This window comes from Chlorocebus sabaeus, chromosome 14, assembly GCF_047675955.1.
Source record: "Chlorocebus sabaeus isolate Y175 chromosome 14, mChlSab1.0.hap1, whole genome shotgun sequence".
NCBI lineage: Eukaryota > Metazoa > Chordata > Mammalia > Primates > Cercopithecidae > Chlorocebus > Chlorocebus sabaeus.
Genome location: NC_132917.1, coordinates 73,750,007 through 73,769,142, shown reverse-complemented (window position 1 = coordinate 73,769,142; position 19,136 = coordinate 73,750,007). Strand labels below are relative to the sequence as shown.

At 42.9% G+C, this 19,136-nt stretch overlaps 1 protein-coding gene across 6 annotated transcripts in view; it reads right to left on the bottom strand.

Moving 5' to 3' along the window:
- Window positions 1-17,205, bottom strand: part of DGUOK (deoxyguanosine kinase) — a 34,002-nt gene extending 16,797 nt beyond the window's left edge. For 2 of the 6 annotated variants that reach the window (XM_007970196.3, XM_038007124.2), the window contains exons 1-2: window positions 16,982-17,205; window positions 3,900-4,012 (exon numbers count right to left, since the gene is read on the bottom strand). In XM_007970196.3, coding sequence (XP_007968387.1) covers window positions 3,900-4,012; window positions 16,982-17,123 — 255 coding nt within the window. In that variant the 5' untranslated portion in view covers window positions 17,124-17,205. The remainder of the gene's footprint in view (window positions 1-3,899; window positions 4,013-16,981) is intronic. The other 4 variants (XM_038007125.2, XM_038007126.2, XM_007970195.3 and 1 more) reach the window with 3 other exon arrangements.
- Window positions 17,206-19,136: the final 1,931 nt, after the last annotated feature.

Below are 19,136 nucleotides of genomic sequence, written 5' to 3'. Positions count from 1 at the left end.
CTCACTAGATGCTAGAGGTTGCTGATGGAAATTCAACATTTTATCATGATAAAAACAGTTACTATTCTAGTAATAGAAGGGTATGTCTACCACACGGTCTATTGAAATGAATAATAAACACCAAACTTAACACTGATATATTAGAGGCAGTTTCATTAATGACAGAACAAGATAAGGAAACTACCCTCACTGCTATTAGTTTATATGGCTCTAGAAGTTCTACCCAATGAAAGAAAACAAGAAAATAGAAATGTGGTACAGATATTAGAAAACTCTTCCAAATGATGACTATTTAGAGACAACTATTATTTTCTGAAACTCCAAATAAAAAAATAATAATATGAGAAATTAAGTCATATAAGATAAATATAACGATCAACTGTTTTCCATTAAAACAGCAATAACCAGTTTCAGAAGATGACATGGAAAAAAGATCTCAGTCACAATAAAAACAAAATATATGTTCTGCTCAAGAATAAACAAGAATACTACTGGATAAGTAGATAACCATTTGTGAAAAAATTAAAGTCCTATAACTTGTAACGTCACATAAAACATAAAACCACAAAAGCAACAAAAAGAAATAAAGATATTTTCATACTCTTGGGCTACAATCTTAACATCAAAGGTGCTAACTATGAGGAAAAAAGGACAGGTTAGACTACATAAAAACTGAAATGTATAATATTGTAAAAATATATTATATACTAAGATAAAAGAAAAATGACATGGCCGGGCACACTGGCTCACGTCTGTAATCTCAGCACTTTGGGAGGCCGAGTCAGGCAGATCACCTGAGTCAGGAGTTCGAGACCAGCCTGGCCAACATGGTGAAACCCTGTTTCTACTAAATATACAATAATTAGTTGGGTGTAGTGGCAGGCACCTGTAATCACAGCTCCTCAGGAGGCTGAGGCAGGGAGAACTGCTTGTACTTGGGAGGTGGAGGTTGCAGTGAGCAGAGATCACACCACCACACTCCAGCCTGGGACACAGGGCAAGACCCCATCTCAAAAAAAAAAAAAAAAGAAAAATGACAAACAAATATATGAGAATTAATATACTTAACACACAATGAGTTTTTATGAAGCCATTACACAAAGATGAAGATTTCAATAGAAAAAAACAAGGCAAGCGGTTTGGACAGGCAATTCATTGAAGAATAAAAAGATAAACAAAACATGGTAAAAAACAAACAGTAAAGCTACAATGATACTCATCATTGCAACATTGTTTATAATAGGAAGAAATTAGAAAACTATTCAAAATAGAGGACTGGATAACTAAATAATAATATTCATATTATGCAGTACACTACAACCATTAAAATGACATCACTGTGAAAGGAAGATCTTGTCTATTAAGTGACATACAGGTGGCAATCACAATTTTTGTTTCAAAAAGTAAATGTATACATATTTTATACATTTATGCAAGTGCATGTAAATCTATACATTTTATCTGTAGAAAAATGTCCATTTTACCTCTGAATAATGGGATTACAGGATGATTAGTTATCTATTGCTGCCTAACAAATTATGTCAAATTCAGTGGCTTAAACAAAAACGTTCATTATCTCAGTTTCTATGAGGCGAGAACTTGGGAAGGAGCTTAGCTGGGTGGCTGGGACTCAGGGTTTCTCATGAAGTTTCAGTCAAGCTGTTGGCTGAGGCTACAGTTGTCTGAAGGCTGAACTGTGGCTGAAGGATACAATTTCAAAAAGACTCACATACCTGTTCACAGGTGGCCTCAGTTCCTTCCGTGTGGGCCCCTTGAAAAGGCTGCTTCCTGACACGGCAGCTGGTCTCCCCCAGAACAAGATGGAAGCTACCGTGTCTCTTATGACCTACCCTAGAAAGGTATTTCTTATTTTTGCTACTTTCTATTTACTGGAAACAAATCACAAAGCCCAGCCACGTTCAAGGCAAGAATTAACGCCCTACTTCTTGAAGGGAGGAATACCAAACAATTGTGGACATGCAGTCATGTATCCCTTAACAACAGGAATATGTTCTGAGAAATGTGTCATTGGACAATTCTGTCACTGTGTGACCATCAGAGAATGTACTCACACAAATCTAGATGGGATAGCCTGTTACACACTTAGGCTTTAAGGTACACCCTACTGCTCCTAGGCTACAAAGCTGTGTCACATGCTACTGTATTGAATACTGCAGGCAATTATAATACAATGGTATTTTGATCTAAACATAGAAAAGATACAGTAAAAATATGTTGTTATATTCTTACAGGACCACCATTGTACACATTGACAGAAACATCATTATGTGGCCCACCACTTTATTTTGAAATCTCAACAGGTGACCTGTGGCATACTCAGAAAAAGATACAATTTATTCCTGCATAGGAAAGTTAATTTCACAAATACACACAGAGGCACACATACAGACATATAAAGAAACAACTTAAGAAGCAAAAATCCTCAATAGGCATGATATGCCAGCCACAAAAGCTAACACAATTCTGGGTTGGAATAAAAAAAAATGGCACCCAGAACAAGTTCCATGATACTCTGGTCCCACTTAGACTACATCCAGAATGTCCTGTTCACCTCCAAGTAGCAGTCTTAGTAAATTCAAAGTGGAAAGTGAACAAACTAGGACTCATCACTTAGGTAAAGTTACTTCGGAGTAAAGAATAGCCTGGAGGAAAATCGGAGGTGTTTGGCTTGAAAGAGAGAAGACTTGACCAGGCATGGTAACTCATGCCTATAATCCCAGCACTTTGGGGGCCAAGGTGGGTGGATCGCTTGAGCCCAGGAGTTTGAGACCAGCCTGGCCAACATGGCGAAACCCTGTCTCTACTAAAGATACAAAAATTATCCCAGTATGGTGGCATGTACCCATTAGTCCCAGCTCTCAGGAGGCTGAGGCATGAGAATCGCTTGAACCCAGGAGGTGGAGGTTACAGTGGGCTGAGATCACACCATTGCACCCCAGCCTGGGTGACAGAAGGAGACTGTCAAAAAAAAAAAAAGGAAAGAGACTTGAGGGGGAGAAGGAACAGGAAAATCATCACCTTCAACTATATATAGGTTGTTACGGGGAAAAGTTAAAAGACTTAGGGGGTAGAACTTGAACCAATGAGTCAGAGTCACAGGGGTGCAATGTGGCTCATTAAAAGGCAGAATTGTTTAGCAATTAGAGTTAAGAACCGGAATATGCCACTCAGTGAATATTCCAGGTGGCGGCAAGAGGAGTTCACGGTGCCTGAGGAGGCATGGTGCTGCTGCTCCCTCTGAGGGTCATGTCCAAACAGGTCCTTCCTTACTCACACTGATGTGGCTGGAAACCAACCCTACGGCCTCGGCCAAAGCCACAGTCTTCACACCATGGCCTAAGCCATGAGGTATAAGTGAAATGTACTTATACGTCATAGTACAGTGCCTGGCACACAGTACAGTGCCTGGCACATAGTACGTGCTCATAAATGTTAGCTGTTACCTCTCCAATTGACTCAAAGTGTGACTGGAACATCTCTAACATCCCTTCCAATTTCTAAGACTTTATTTAAAAAGTTAAAATCACTATAATTAGCTATTAATCCTAGTGGTTAGCTTCAGTAATAATATAAATACTTAAGTGTAGGAATGACAAAATTCATCTTCAAAGTCATCCATGATGGTTGGACATGCTTTGGGAAACCACAAGCAACAGAGGCAGTCACTTAGACAGACATATAAAAACCACAAAAATCAAAACTACACATATTCAAACAAGTCATATCCTCTCTGGTGTATGTGGTCTGCTTTCTGGAATGAAGCTATTTTAAAAAGGATACCCAAACTGGGCTACTTTACCCACTCAGAGTAAATTAAATTACGACAATTAGATTATTCACCCATGCCTGCCAACTACCCACCACAACTAAAAACTTACTTTTTGGGTGCCAGCAGCCTGGATATCCTGCCATGTTGCTACAGGTTCTGTAGCGACGTGCCATTCTGGGTAAGTTTTAGCGAGTAACTTCACAAACGTGGACTTTCCCACAGCTGCAATGCAAACAGCATGTATTGGGATGCTTCCCAAATCAGGGCTGAAGGAGAAGGCTGCTACTAAACTCCGCCACAAATGCCCAACTCAAGGGAACAAGTATCGGTTTCTGAATTTCAAACTCAGCAGCCATACCATTGTTAGACTGATAACAGATCAATCCATGCCAACCAGAGCCACTATAATGAATACAGCCAACAGGGAGGAAAAATTCCTTCAAGATTTAATTTGCAATTTCCATGTCTCAACCTTCCAGAGGCAGAGCATTTAATAACAGTTGAAAATGTAAAAGTAGATGAAATCAGTTCTGTAAGTTCTATCACTCGAGTCACCATTCTATTTGTGCTGTGACAGTGTAAAATTTCTTAGTTTTTCAAGATAAAAAATAAAAATGATTATAATCTCATTCATTCAACAAATCTAAAAAATATTCATGGAGTGCTGACTATGTGCTCAGGACTGTCAGGCACTGTGGGTACAATGGCAAACAAAACACAGAATGGATTTTGCCCTCACAGAGCTTGTATGGGTGACAGATAGTAGACAAACACAAAATTAACTACTAACAAACTGTGTTAGGTGCTAGGAAAAAATGCAGGACGGCACTAATATAGCCCAGGAGGTCAAAGAAGACTCCTTCGAAAAAATGAAAAGATGACAATTCATGCAAAGGGAGTAGCATGCACAAAGACCTGAAAGAGAGAAAGAAGTTGACATACAATACAGAAGTTTGAGGCCCTAGAAGAAGCCATACAGTATGGCTACAGCATGAGTAAGTGATGGAGAAGTGTCTCAAAATGGGTGTAGCCACACAGAGAGGGAGTCCGGGGCCAGGTCACACAGGGCTCTGTAGTCATGGTAAGAAGACTGAATTCTATTCTAAGGGCAATGGGAAGTTAGTGAGGATTGGTTTTAAGTAGGAAAATTATAAGACTCCTTCTCATTTTTAAAAGATCACTCCACCAGCTACGTAAGAATGGGATGAAGCAGAAGCAAGCAGGCTAGTTAAAAGATATAGCAGTTTGCCCCGGGGTGATAGCAGAGGAGTGAAAAGTAGTGGTTGTTTCAAGAAATATTTTGGAGATGGAATCAACCTAGTAACACAACATTCAAGTTATCTTTTCCCATTTATACCAATGTTTGGCCCATACCTCCCTGAGCTCCAGAGACTCTATTCAAGAACCCTCCAGACATCTCCACTTGGGACATCCCACAAACACCTCAAAGTCAACATATTTCCTAAATGAACTAATCATCTTTCCCACGAAACTGAGCTTCCTCCTGTATCCCAGACCTCAGGGTATGAACACACCATCCACTCACTGACAGAAGTCCCTCCTCTGCCAAACCTCGGTGGCCACCAAATCCTTCTGCATTTGCTTCTAAATTTTTCATATTTGTCCTTTTCTCTCTATTCCCACCTCCATGCTCAAGACCAGCCTCTTATCATCTCTTGCCTTTCTGATGCTGGCCTTGCTCTCTTCAATCCATGCTCCGTACTGTGGCCAGACTGAACATGAAATAACACTGCTTACAATCTTTTGACAACTCCCTATTGGCTACAGCAAGGGCAAGCGACGGAGGAGTGGCTCAAGATGGGTGTGGCCACATGGGCAGTCCAGGGCCAGGTCACATAGGGCCTTGTGGCCATGGTAAGAGGGTTGAATTCTATTCTAAGGGCAATGGGAAGTTAGTGACATCTGAGCTAAGACCTGAACAAGTTTCATGACAAACTCCAAACTCTTTAACATGGTCTGCAAGACACAACAAGATCTGATCCCTGTGTATGCCTCTCTGGCCTCAGCTTTCCTTTAGGGAGCCTACACTCCTGCAGGACCAAACTCCAATCATGCCATGTTCTCTTGCAAATATGACTTTGCATATGCTTTCCCATTTCCCGAAGTGCCTCCTCTCCTCACCTAACCAACGCCTACTCAATCCTCAAGGTTCTGTTTAGATGTACCTCCTGTGTGAAGCCTTCCCAGATCCTGATACCTCTGAGCTGGAGTAGCTAGTCCTCCTTTGTGCTTGGCTTGGTATTCTGGGTGAGACTCCATCACTGCACCTGTCATTGTGTTTCTCCAGCTAGAGGATGGGGCTCCTCCAGGGTAGAAAACAAACTGCAACCTAATGACCTGGCCAAATGTATAAAATACACCGTATATTACTAATTTCAGTTCTCTCTGAAACCTACATTTGTGAAAAACAAAAAAAGAATCTTAAGACTATATCTGGACCTCAATCTCCTCTATCAGAAGTAATCTATCTCAAGGGAAAGAAGGGGGGCATCCTTCCACTTATGGTTACCGATTGGGGTGCTGATGTCTCAGCACAAGAACCCACACATTTAATAGATGACATTTACTATATGCCACCCCAACTCCTCTCTGAATAGGCAGGATAAGAACAAACAGCATGAATCTGTAGATTTGTACAGTCACGCTCATCTCTCAGTCCCCACCTCCACCTAACTTGTGTGTGCTTCTTCACATCTGTTCAATCCCTGCTCTTCCCACACTCCAATGAATAAATGCCCTCCCCTGCTCTTCCAGGCCTGTGTCTAAATCCTTTCCCCCAGCAAGCCTGAGGTCCCATTTCTTCATTACTTCTCTAGCTCTGAATTCCTACCACACTGGTTAGGTGCCAAGTGGTTGAATGTGTATATTATCAGATACCTGTCTGCCCTGAGTAAGCCCTCACTTAAAATATTTGGCCAGATGGTCAATATTTAGATTGTAGGTTGTTTAACAAGTCTAAAACATGGTCCCTGCTATTTAATAGCTAAAAAGTTATTTTAGGCCGGGCGCGGTGGCTCAAGCCTGTAATCCCAGCACTTTGGGAGGCCGAGACGGGCGGATCACGAGGTCAGGAGATTGAGACCATCCTGGCTAAAACGGTGAAACCCCGTCTCTACTAAAAAATACAAAAAAAAACTAGCCGGGCGAGGTGGCGGGTGCCTGTAGTCCCAGCTACTCGGGAGGCTGAGGCAGGAGAATGGTGGGAACCCAGGAGGCGGAGCTTGTAGTGAGCTGAGATCTGGCCACTGCACTCCAGCCTGGGCGGCAGAGCGAGACTCCGCCTCAAAAAAAAAAAAAAAAAAAAAAAAAAAAAAAAGTTATTTTAATGAATATGAAAAGATAAACGTAGCTGATCTGTTAGATGGCTGGGATTGAATAATTGTTAGAATTACATATATACATACATACATACATACATACATATATATATATATAGTTTTTTTTTTTTTTTGAGATGGAGTCTAGCTCCATCACCCAGGCTGGAGTGCAGTGATGTGATCTCAGCTCACTGCAAGCTCCGCCTCCCGGGTTCACGCCATTCTCCTGTCTCAGCCTCCCAAGTAGCTGGGACTACAGGCGCCCGCTACCACGCCTGGCTAATTTTTTGGTATTTTTAGTAGAGACGGGGTTTCACCGTGTTAGCCAGGATGGTCTCGATCTCCTGACCTCGTGATCCACCCACCTCGGCCTCCCAAAGTGCTGGGATTACAGGCGTGAGCCCCCGCACCTGGCCAGAATTACTTATATTTTTTAAAAGTTAAAAACAATTACCTTAAAAAAACTGTTGCAGATGGAAAGGAAGGGCTCTGAGGTCAGACACTATTAGTTCATTTAAGAGCAGTCAGGACTCCAAGAAATTGACTCATGCAATTTAAACACATAAATTCTGGAATGCCAACAAATTAGATGTAATAGGAAATACACAGTTCCAATGACTGGAACAATAACATCTAATACCCAGGGTACTCTGTAACCCATTCTCCATTCCAAGGCTTCTGGAAAGCCAGTTTAGTAATCAGAAGGCAGCTTCAGCATACAATGACAGTATATGGTGGTGAAAGGTCCTAAGAGCTGTGCCATCCCGGTTTCTGGGGCTTGGAGAGCCTGAGTAATTCACTACAGGGCAGTATTTCTTAAACTAATTCCACTGGAACTGAGCTGTGCCAGGTACCACCCACAGATGTGGAATAATTACTTTAAAAAATAATTCAAAGTTATATGTTTTTATTAAAGCCAGACACAGTATAACTTTCTCAGTGCTGTGATACCTGATCATAATATATATTTTTTTCCTTCTTGCTGGGGTGTTTTTTGTCTGTTTTGACAAATGTTTCAAGGTGTTCACAGAGGGTTCGTAAGAGTGGTGGTGTTTGGCTCTCCACTGCTTCAGAGGCCTCCTCCTAGTGATCAGAACACCCCTGTCTAGAGAAAGCCTACTTCTTCAGTCAATCTCTTATGATATCATTATCTCAGACTTACTGCAATTTAGTTAGATCCCAGCTTAGCTGCTATCTTTCCTTTTGAGATGGGGGTCTCTCTCTTTTTACCCAGGCTGGAGTGCAGTGGTGTGATCTTGGCTCACAGCAACCTCTGCCTCCTGGGCTCAGGTGATCTTCTCACCTCAGCCTGCTGGGTAGCTGGTCCAGTATGTTTGACCTGCCCAATATATTGTTTGTTTGTTTGTTTATGAGATGAGTCTAGCTGTCGCCCAGGCTGGAGTGCAGTGGCACAATCTTGGCTCACTGCAACCTCTGCTTCCTGGATTTAAGTGACTCTCCTACCTCAGCCTCTCGAGTAGCTGGGACTATAGGTGTGTGCCACCATGCCCAGCTAATTTTTGTATTTTTGGCAGAGACAGGGTTTCACCATGTTGCCCCGGCTGGTCTCAGACTCCTGAGTTCAAGTGATCCACCTGCCTTGGCCTCCCAAAGTGCTGGGATTACAGGCGTGAGCCATTGCTCCGGGCCACTGCTGTTATCTTTCTTTTCTTTTCTTTTTTTTTTTTTTGAGACAGAGTCTTGCTCTGTTGCCCATGCTGGAGTGCAGTGGGGCTATCTCAGCTCACTGCAACCTCTGACTCCTGGGTTCAACTGATTTTCCAGCCTCTCAGCCTCCCGAGTAACTGGGACTACAGGCATGTGCCACCACACCTAATTTTTGTATTTTCAGTAGAGACAGGGTTTCGCCATGTTGGCCAGGCTGGTCTCGAACTCCTGACCTCAGGTGATCTGCCCACCTCAGCCTCCCAAAGTGCTGGGATGACAGGCGTCAGCCACATCGCCCGGCCTATCTTTCAATATACTCTTAGTATTATGAATTTTGGAAGGTATCGGATCTTACAAGCAGCATCAAACCTTCCCTTAGGACCTTGGCCACCGGTGTTCTCTGTTGTTATATTGCCAGGACTTTCAAAAAGGTGGAAGGTACTTTCTTAAGAGTATATTACTTCAACATGTTGATTTTCATTAGCTCCATGATTCTCATTCCACAAGCTGGGCCAGACAGTTCTGTTGTTACCACTCATCTTTTCCTAAGGCATGGTTTTTTCCCCCCACAAAATTTTCTATAAACTGACAATGCCTACCATAGCTATGTAATGCTAAAATCTAGTAGTAAGATAGCATATGATGTTAATACCCAAAATAACAGATCCCATTATTTTACGTCTAATACAGCTGTATTTCACAGTAGCCTATATTTATCACCTCTAGGCATTTTCATCTCCTGAACAAGATGAAAAACATGAGAAAAAAAATCCAATTCTGAAATCTTTTACCAAAATCCAACAGTCAGAACATATAAAACTGTCTAATGTCTCTTTTAAAAAATCCTTCCAAAAAAAAATTAAACTCTTGATTTCAGATACTGTATTTGATGCTGCATTCATTCACTTACTCATTCATTCAATCAACAAATGTTTATGGAGTAGCTACCAAGTGGTAGGTACTATAACTGAAATGATGACCTAGGCTGAGAGCTTGCCCTCAAGTTATATTCCAACCCCAAGACTGAGTACTCAGGATCACACAGGCTCTAAGCTTAAAAGCATTCTAGGCAAAGTTAATAAAAATCAGTCAGCAGGCTTAAAAAAAACTTAATACATTTTACTTTGATGCCTTTTTTTCATGAAAAACTGTTTACGAAAAAAAAAAAAGGCCAAAAAACTTCCTCACACCTTCCTATGATCCAAACTCATCTGTTTAGCACAAAAGACTCTTACTGATCTGGCATCCCCTCCTCCCTGCCTTGCCTACCAGGTGATTCAGCTTTCCACTGCCACCTTCTCTGCGAAGCCTCCTTGAACTCTCTCCAGCTCCGCTTCATCTCTAGGCAGAGTTAATTACTGCCTGCTCTGGTTTACCAAAGGATTACACTGTAATTATTTGTTCACTCATCACTCCCTCCAGCTAGACTGGGAGCTCACTTTTAAAGACAGAGACTGAACCTTTGCATCCTGAGTATGAGAACAGTGATAGATGGATGAAAGGAGGTGAGTCACAGGCACAGAGAATCCACTACACAGTATTTGATATAAATAGGCTATTTTTCCCCAAGGATTCTTTGCCCAACCATTTATACTCAAAATAAGTAAAAGACACATATTAGTGATGTGAAGTCACTAATTTTGAATGCTGGAGGAAACATGTTATTAGGGAAGCCCTCTACTGCTTTATGTTTAAGTCTCTTGACTGAAAAGTGCAAAAGAGTTTCCTCTTCTCTGGTTGGGTCTTTGAAAATCAAGTAAAAATGCTGAGATGACTCACTGACAGTGAGATTTCATACAGCAATCTTTTCTTCAGTTTAGGCTTGTAATCGTAAGATAATCACAAGAAGATGATAATACACAGTAGGGATGAACAGTCTTAGAAGAGAGGCTAAGTGTTTTATGTTTTAGATTTTCAGGGGTTCTAGGTACCAAGCTTTTGACTTTCAATCACACATCTTATATGGCTTCGTAAGTCATGCTAGATGCCATTAGTTGCTACTTCACTGATCAATTTTCCTTACACGCCACTGTCTGCACCTTCAGGATCAGAATAACAGGACTTAGAGCAGAAGGAATACAAGAAAACCCCCTCCAAACATACCTAATTTTGGTTAGGACAGGGGTTCACCTTCCCTGTTCACGTTTCCTGAATGGGTGCTCTCAATCTGATTTGCTTGAGGATGTTACCTGTGATTAGAGAAGATGCTCACTCTTGATTTAAAAAGCAGTTTAATATATTCCCTGTGTGGGTACCAATGCCTAACTTCCACATGGATATCACAGCACAGGATTCAAGAATCTGGTCAGTACTGAGTACACTGGGTCAAGGCGGGCGTTAGGTGTCAGCAATACAAAGATGAACAGCACACTGAGTGGTCAGAGCCCAAGGAAGGTGGTGAATGTGCAAACAAGCTCAGCAGAACTCAAGTGCTGCAGCAGTTGTGGGTACAAAATGTTATGTCAGCCCACAGAGGAGGCAGTGACTAATTCTGTCTAGGGAGAGTCATCAGGGTGTGTGGGGTGATGAAGAGTAGTGGGAGATGAAAGGAAAAAAGAGTCAGATTAGGTTCCCCCATTCCACTTCGCATCACCCTTTTTTGGGGCAACTGCATTTACTTCCAAGGCTTCAACAACTACCCCCCATCAGTCAACAACTTCCACATCTGAAACCTCAGCACCCATCTCCAGACTCTCTTGACTTCAGGCATATATTCCAATCTGTCTCAGAACACCTCTATGTCTCACAGGAACCTCATACAAAACATATCACTCTACCCTCCCCAGACCGCCTCTTCCTTTATTCCCTTTATTCCTCATGAACCTCAGTGTCACCCTCCTCTACTCCTCCTCATCCCTCGCCTCCAAGTGGCCACCACATCCTGTCAATCCCACTTCCAAAATCTCTCTCACACCATCACTTCTCTGTCTCTCCAGTTCTTCTATTCAGGCCTGCATCTCTCCTCCCTCCAATTACTCCAATAGCCACAAAACTAGTGCACAGACTCAACTCTGTTCCAATTCATCTATTCATTCATCCAACAAACTGGATGCAAGGCACTATGGGTACTGCAGCAAACAAAATATACAAAGAAAGTGCCTGTTTTATGGAGCTTTCTTTCTCATCCTACACAGTTTCCTTTTTAAAATTAATCTGGTCATGGCACACACTGGCTTCAAGTGTTCAACAGCCTCCCACTGCCAACAGGACAAACTAGCATGGTCCACAAGGCTCTTCGACATATGGCAAATCCCACCCTTCCAATCTCTTGTTCTGCCACGCTTTCACAGGTCCCTTCAACTCCAGGCACATCCAACTATTTCTCTTCCATTAAAACTGCATGTGTTAGTCAGGCATGATGGCACATGCCTGTAGTCTCAGCTACTTGGGAGGCTGAGGCAGGAGAATCACTTGAACCTGGGAGGTGGAGGTTGCAGTGAGATGAGATCACGCCACTGCACTCCAGCCTGGGTGACAGAATGAGACTCCGTCTCAAAAACATAAACAAAAACAAAAAACTGCATATGTTTCTTCAGGCTTCACCACCTTGGCACATGTTGCTTTCTATGCTTGAAATACTGTTTCCTCTTCTTCCTCTTGGGAATTCCTACCCCAGAGATTCTGGCTTTCCATGCCCAATCACGGATCTCACCACACAGTATGAAAATTATGTCAAGTCAGAGGGGCGTGGTGGCTCACGCCTGTAATCCCAGCACTTTGGGAGGCCAAGGCTGGTGGATCACAAGGTCAGGAGATCAAGACCATCCTGGCTAACACGGTGAAACCCTGTCTCTACTAAAACATACAAAAAATTAGCCAGGCGTGATGGTGGGCACCTGTAGTCCCAACTACTCAGGAGGCTGAGGCAGCAGAATGGCGTGAACCCGGGAGGCGGAGGTTGCAGTGAGCCGAGATCGTGCCACTGCACTCCAGCCTGGGTGACAGAGTGAGACTCTGTCTCAAAAAAAAAAAAAAAAGAAAAGAAAAGAAAAGAAAATTATGTCGAGTCTGTTTCTCCCATTTGGTTGTGAGCTCCTTGAAGGACAGGAACTGTAACCCATTCACTGCTATGCTTAGCATGAGAGTGGAGTCTTAGTCCTCACTCAATAAGCCTCTGTTGCATGAGAAAGCAAGAAAGAAGCAGAGAAATTTGAGAAGATTAAGAAGCAAAGGTCAGGAAAATAGAGGGAGTTCAAACTTTATCTGATGACCTGTCCTAAGTTACTTTGTGATATACCCTGTTCTCTCTCTGGGCTTTGAGGACAGAGCTTCCTTTAGGGGTGTGTTTCTCAAAGTACAGTACAAAACATATTTAAATAATAATAAATAATCATCAGGCAAATAGCAGGACTCTCCTTTCCCATTCCTTTCAATGTTTCCGATTTGGCTGGAGAAAAACACGTAGCCATGGTCACTGGTCTCACTTTAAATTCATGACCACTAACTCAAAGTGGGTCCTAAATGGTACCCAGCAATTTAACATTTCTCTTGCTTATTCACTAGAGTATTTCAAGTCGTGTCTCCACATTCACTCTTAGCTGATGACCTTTCTTCCTATTTCACGCTGAAAACAGACACAACCAGGCCAGGCGCGGTGGCTCACGCCTGTAATCCCAGCACTTTGGGAGGCCGAGGTGGGCAGATCACAAGGTCAGGAGATTGAGACCATCCTGGCTAACATGGTGAAACCCCGTTTCTACTAAAAAAATACAAAAAAACTAGCCGGGCGAGATGGCAGGCGCCTGTAGTCCCAGCTACTCGGGAGGCTGAGGCGGAAGAATGGCGTGAACCCGAGAGGCGGAGCTTGCAGTGAGCTGAGATCCGGCCACTGCACTCCTGCCCGGGCGACAGAGCTAGACTCCGTCTCAAAAAAAAAAAAAAAAAAAAAAAAATTAGCCAGGCGTGGTGGCAGGTGCCTGTAGTCCCAGCTACACAGGAGGATGAGGCAGGAGAATGGCGTGAACCTGTGAGGCAGAGCTTGCAGTGAGCCTAGATGGCGCCACTACACTCCAGAATGGGAGAGAGCAAGACTCGGGCTCACACACACACAAAAAAAACCAGACACAACCAAAAGACCTTCCCAAGTTCCCACCACACCCACTCAAGTTGGTGCTCATATATTTTGCTATCACTCCTGTTACTAGGGACGAATTGTGCTCCTAGCTAAGGCTAAATTCTTTCCCATTGGGCAATAGATCCCATTCTTTCTTGCTTAAAAATCACGCCAGCAATTCTATCCTCTGTCCCAATTTACCAGTTTTCCTCCTTTCTACTAGACCACTTCCGTCAACTTATAAACATGCTCTAATTCTTCTTACAAAAAGAAAATTAAAAATGTTAAACTCTCATACCCTCTTCTAATTTCAGCTACCACCCCATGACTTCCCTTTCTAAAAACTTCCAGTTATCTTAACCCACTCTCCTCACCTCCCATTCTCCTTGAACCTATACAGATTAGGCTTTCACTCCTAACACTCCTAAAACTGTTTGAGTTCACCAAAGACCTTCATTTACTTAAACAGTATAACACAGCTGATCACTCCCTCCCACTGAACACCTTCTTCACTTGGCTTCCAGGATATCATTCTGTTTTTTTCTCCTGTCTCAGTGGGCATTCCTTCTCTGTCTCTGCTTATTCCTTCCCACCTCCCCAGTCTCATAATATTTGCATGCCCAGGGCTCAGTCCTTTCCATCAACACATAGTCTTCTAGCACTAAATACCACCTACATTTACAGCTCCAGTCCAGGAAGACCCTAATTCTGAACTTACATATCCAACTACCTATCCAACACCTCTACTTGGATATTAACAGGCATGTAAAAACCTAACATGCTTAAAACCAAGGCTCACGCCTGTAATCCCAGCACTTTGGTAGGCCAAGGCAGGAGATCGCTTGAGCCCAGGAGTTCAAGAACAGCCTGGGAAATACAGTGAGACCCCATCTCTACAAAAAATATAAAAAATCAGCCAGGCATAGTGGCAAACACCTGTGGTTGCAGCTACTCAAGAGGCTAAGGTGGGAGGATGGCTTGAGCCTGGGAGGCAGGCTGCAGTGAGATGCAATCGCATCACTGTATTCTAGCCTGGGCAACAGGGCAAAACCCCACCAAGGGAGGGGAAGAGAGGGGAGGAAGAAGGAAAGGAGGAAATAAAGAAAATCAGGAGTCTATCATTCAAGTACTCAAGTCAAAATAACTGGAGTCATCATTGGCCCCTCTCTTTATCTTACACTCTGCATTCAATCTGTCACCAAATCCAATTGGCCCTACCTTAAAATATAACTAGAACCCAATCATTTCTCAACACTTCCACTGTTAAATTTTACTTAAAATGTAACTCAATTTTTGTTAACGTATAACTAAGTATAACCAGAATCCAATCACATCTTACTACTTTCACAAAGGTCCAACATACCATAATTATTGCAATACCACTGAACACCCTTTACTTTCAACATATCAGCCACAGTGATCTTTTTATAATCTAAGTAAAACTGTCGCTTGACTCCTCAAACCTTCCAATGGCTACCCATCTCAGTAAGATTAAAAACCCATGATAAGGCCTATAAAATCTGGCCAACCCTTGGGCTTCTGCCCTCATTTCCCTACCGTCCTTGCTCACTCAACTTCAGCCACAATAACTTCCCTCCTGTTCCCCGAACACACTTTCCACCTCAGGGCCTTTCCAATTGCTTTTCACTGTGTTTAGAAGATTCTTCTCCCAGGCATCCACATGGTTTGCTCCCTCACCTTCTTCAGTTTTTTGCTCAGATGTCACCTTCTCAGTGAGGCCTTGCTTATTTTATTTAAAATGACAACTTCGGCCAGGCGCGGTGGCTCACACCTATGATCCCAGCACTTTGGGAGGCCGAGGCAGGCGGATCACCTGAAGTCAGGAGTTCAAGACCAGCCTGGCCAACATGGTGAAACCCTGTCTCTAACAATAAAACAAAAATTAGCTGGGTGTGGTGGCGGGTGCCTCTAATCCCAGCTACTGGGGAGGCTAAGGCAGGAGAATCGCTTGAACCAGAGAGGCTGAGGTTGCAGTGAGTCGAGATCAAGCCACTGCACTCCAGCCTGGGCAACAAGAGCGACACTCCATCTCAAATAAAATAAAAGCTTCCCTCAATTCTTCATCCTTGATTTTTCTCCATCATACTCATTACTCTCTAACATATTGTTCACCTTGCTTAATTCGTGTTGTTTATTGTCTATCTCTCCCTACTTGAGTTTCATGAGAGCAGAGATTTTTATTTCTTCTATTCACAGCTGTATTCTCCAGGCCAAGAACAGTGCTGGCATATGGAAGTGGCTCAAAAGGTGATTTGTTGAATGAATAAAAAAAGAAATTCTCAGTTTGCTGCTAGAATGTCTTCAGTACTCAACACTTGCTAAGCCCCTTTTAGGGCTCAGTACCTTGGCAGGTAAAAGTATCAAGTCAGAATTTATTAATATTAAATTGAAATGCTTTGCCTTCATTTTGCTTTTTGACTACTTTTTATTCAAGATACTGGGTCTCATTCTTGTAACGAAATTATTTTTAATACATGTTTTTAACTTAAGAAGTGAGGTTCTTCTAAGAAAAGCCTTAAGAAATTATCATGCAACTAGCACAGGCACAAAAACTGTGAATGTGGTATCTGAACGACTTAAGTTTAGGAACTCTCTTAGAATAGGGTTGCCAGATAAAATACAGGACACAGTTAAATATGAACTTTCAATGACTGATTTCGTTGTTGTTTTGGTGTAAGGATGCCCCAAATATTGCATTGGACAAACACTAAAAATAATTCGTTATCTTAAATTCTACTTTAACTGGATATTATTTTTAATTTTTGCTAAATATGGCAACCCTATCTAGGAGAACAAATAAACTGCACCCGTTTGTCGCTTCAATTTCGATCTATTACAAACAGCTAATAAAATTCTTGTCCTAGCCACTAACTGCGTGGCTTTTATGCCCCAACAAATGTGTCCCTGTGGGCGGGTAATGAGGCCCGATACTCTAAAAATCAAGGAGGCAAAGATCCACAGTGCACTTTGCGAGGGGAAAGGCCCTCCTCGCAGCCCAGAAAGAGAGGCCGGCCGCATCAGACGCGGGCCATTCCGAGCCCAGCTCCTTTCCCAGCCTCCGTCACCTACGTGGCGGAGGCCAAGGCTTGGCAGCCGCTTTCCGGCCCTTACCAATGTTGCCTTCGATGGAGAGCCTTCGGGGCCCGCGACCCGCGTGCAGGCCCCTGGAGAAGGGAACGCCCTCGAGTAGGCTCTGGGCCATGGAACTGAAGGGTGCTCGAAGCCGACTTAGAAGGAGGCGGCCCGCGGCCATCCCACCCACGATTCGCACAGCGATCACTTCCGCGGAGAGCACTTCCGCCCTAGGTACCGCTGTTCACTCCCTCCAGCGCACCGCTGACGTAAGGAGATCGTCAGGCAGGAAGTGGGTGGGGTTGAACATGCGACGGGGTACGCCCAAGAGACCGCTCTGCTCTCGCGATGTTTGTAAAGAAGCGTTGCGAGAAGGAAGGGTTTTACAAGGGTGCAGAATTTGCTAGTAACAGGAGTTGCAGTGTGAGTGGCTCCTCGGTTTTTGTTCATTGGATAAATAACATTTTAAGAGACATAACTCCACAATCCAACCACCTCATTTTTGTATAACTTTAAAATAAATTTTATAATTGAAGACAAATTAAAAACAGAAACTAATTTTAAGAGGGGATTTTTTTCTCCCCCAGGTGCTTGTTGTCTGATTTTTAATACTGGAAGAAAATGGAAGTTTTAAAGTAGGAAAATGACTCAATCTGATGATTTACACAAATTTAACTTTTTCCTATTCCCTGTAATTCCCTGCACAATGCTGGCATATTATTGACTAAATTAACAAATTAATCAGTTACACCCCATCTCTTAGTTTGTGTCTTGAGTAAGTAAATAAATATTCGGTCAATCGATTCGCATTATAGCCAAAAATCCCTTCAGGATAAGGTGGTGGTGGCTCAGGTATGTGACTGGAAATCGTTTAAACCTGGTAGGTTGGGTTCTGTGCACGTAAGCAATGGCGGGTAGAGACTTGCCGGTGTATAAAAGTCCTGCTGTCGGTGAAGTGTGCTCTACAGAAGGGCAGGGACCTAAGCTGCGGCCACAGGTGAGGCCGGACTGCCACACCCCGTCGTCATAACAACCTCAGAACTAATGATTTACGAAATGTTGTTAAATGGTGCTTCTAGTTCCAGTCGCTTGAATCACCAGAGTCAAAACCAGGAGTCAACAGGCCAAACCGGCCTTCAGGCAGAACTCAGGTATGGTAGGTTTTAGAAGACAAGGATCTGATGGCAAGGGGGCTGGAGAAGGACCGGGGCTGGGATACCTAAGCTGTTCCCATAGAAAGCACAGGACCTTTTTCTTATGTTGATGTGTATATAGGATGGCTGAGGTCATGTTTATATATTAAGAACATTATTTTTTTAATACACCGAATTTTGTTAGGAAATCAGGGTGGGGCGTTAATGGCTACTGGAGCGGCTAAAGTCCTACCCATTCCCATCTCCACTCCAGCAGCCACTTCTGTAAAAAAAAAAAAAAAAAAAAAAAAATACTGCTTACATTTATTTTACTTATGTAAACTCAGACTTGGAAATATTCATCCTAAAAAGCTTGAGAGGCTCTCTGCCTCTCCAGGATCTTGCTGCCTCAGGGGCATTGTGAAAGTTAAATGAGTAAATTGTCTGCAGGCAGGTATTAATCTCCTAAAAGTTACCAGGCAGGAAAATAGGGTCTGGAGACAGGGAACCTAAGGCCGATTCAGGTTGACTTCCTAGAACTAAATCAAAAGGAAAATCCCAGCTTTCCAGCCCAAGTAACAAAAGACCAGAAGCTAATCACTTTGCAACCCCGGCTTTTCTGGGTGGCAGATGAAAAACTGAAAGTCCCTCTGATTGGTGTCCTCTGGCAATCAATCAGGCTGGTGGCAGGCCAACTCTTACTAGTTGCATAGGGTAAAACGTCGTAACTTCACTTTAGTCTCTGATTGGTCCCCTCCTGCAACCAATCAGACTGATCGCTGGCCACTACTTCATTTACATAGGGTGTACACCAAGTAACCAATGGGAAACCTCTAGGAGGTATTTAAACGCCAGAAAATTCTATAATCGCTGCTTGCTTGGACTCTCTCCTACAGTGGGGAGTGTTTTTTGGTTTGCAATCAATCTGTGCTTTGTTGCGTCATTATTTCCTTGCTTTGTGCGTTTTGTCCAATTTTTTGTTCAAAATGCCAAGAACCTGGACACCCTCTACCAGTAACAGAGCTCCTAAAAATTATTTTAAAAAATTTTATGGTGAAGTG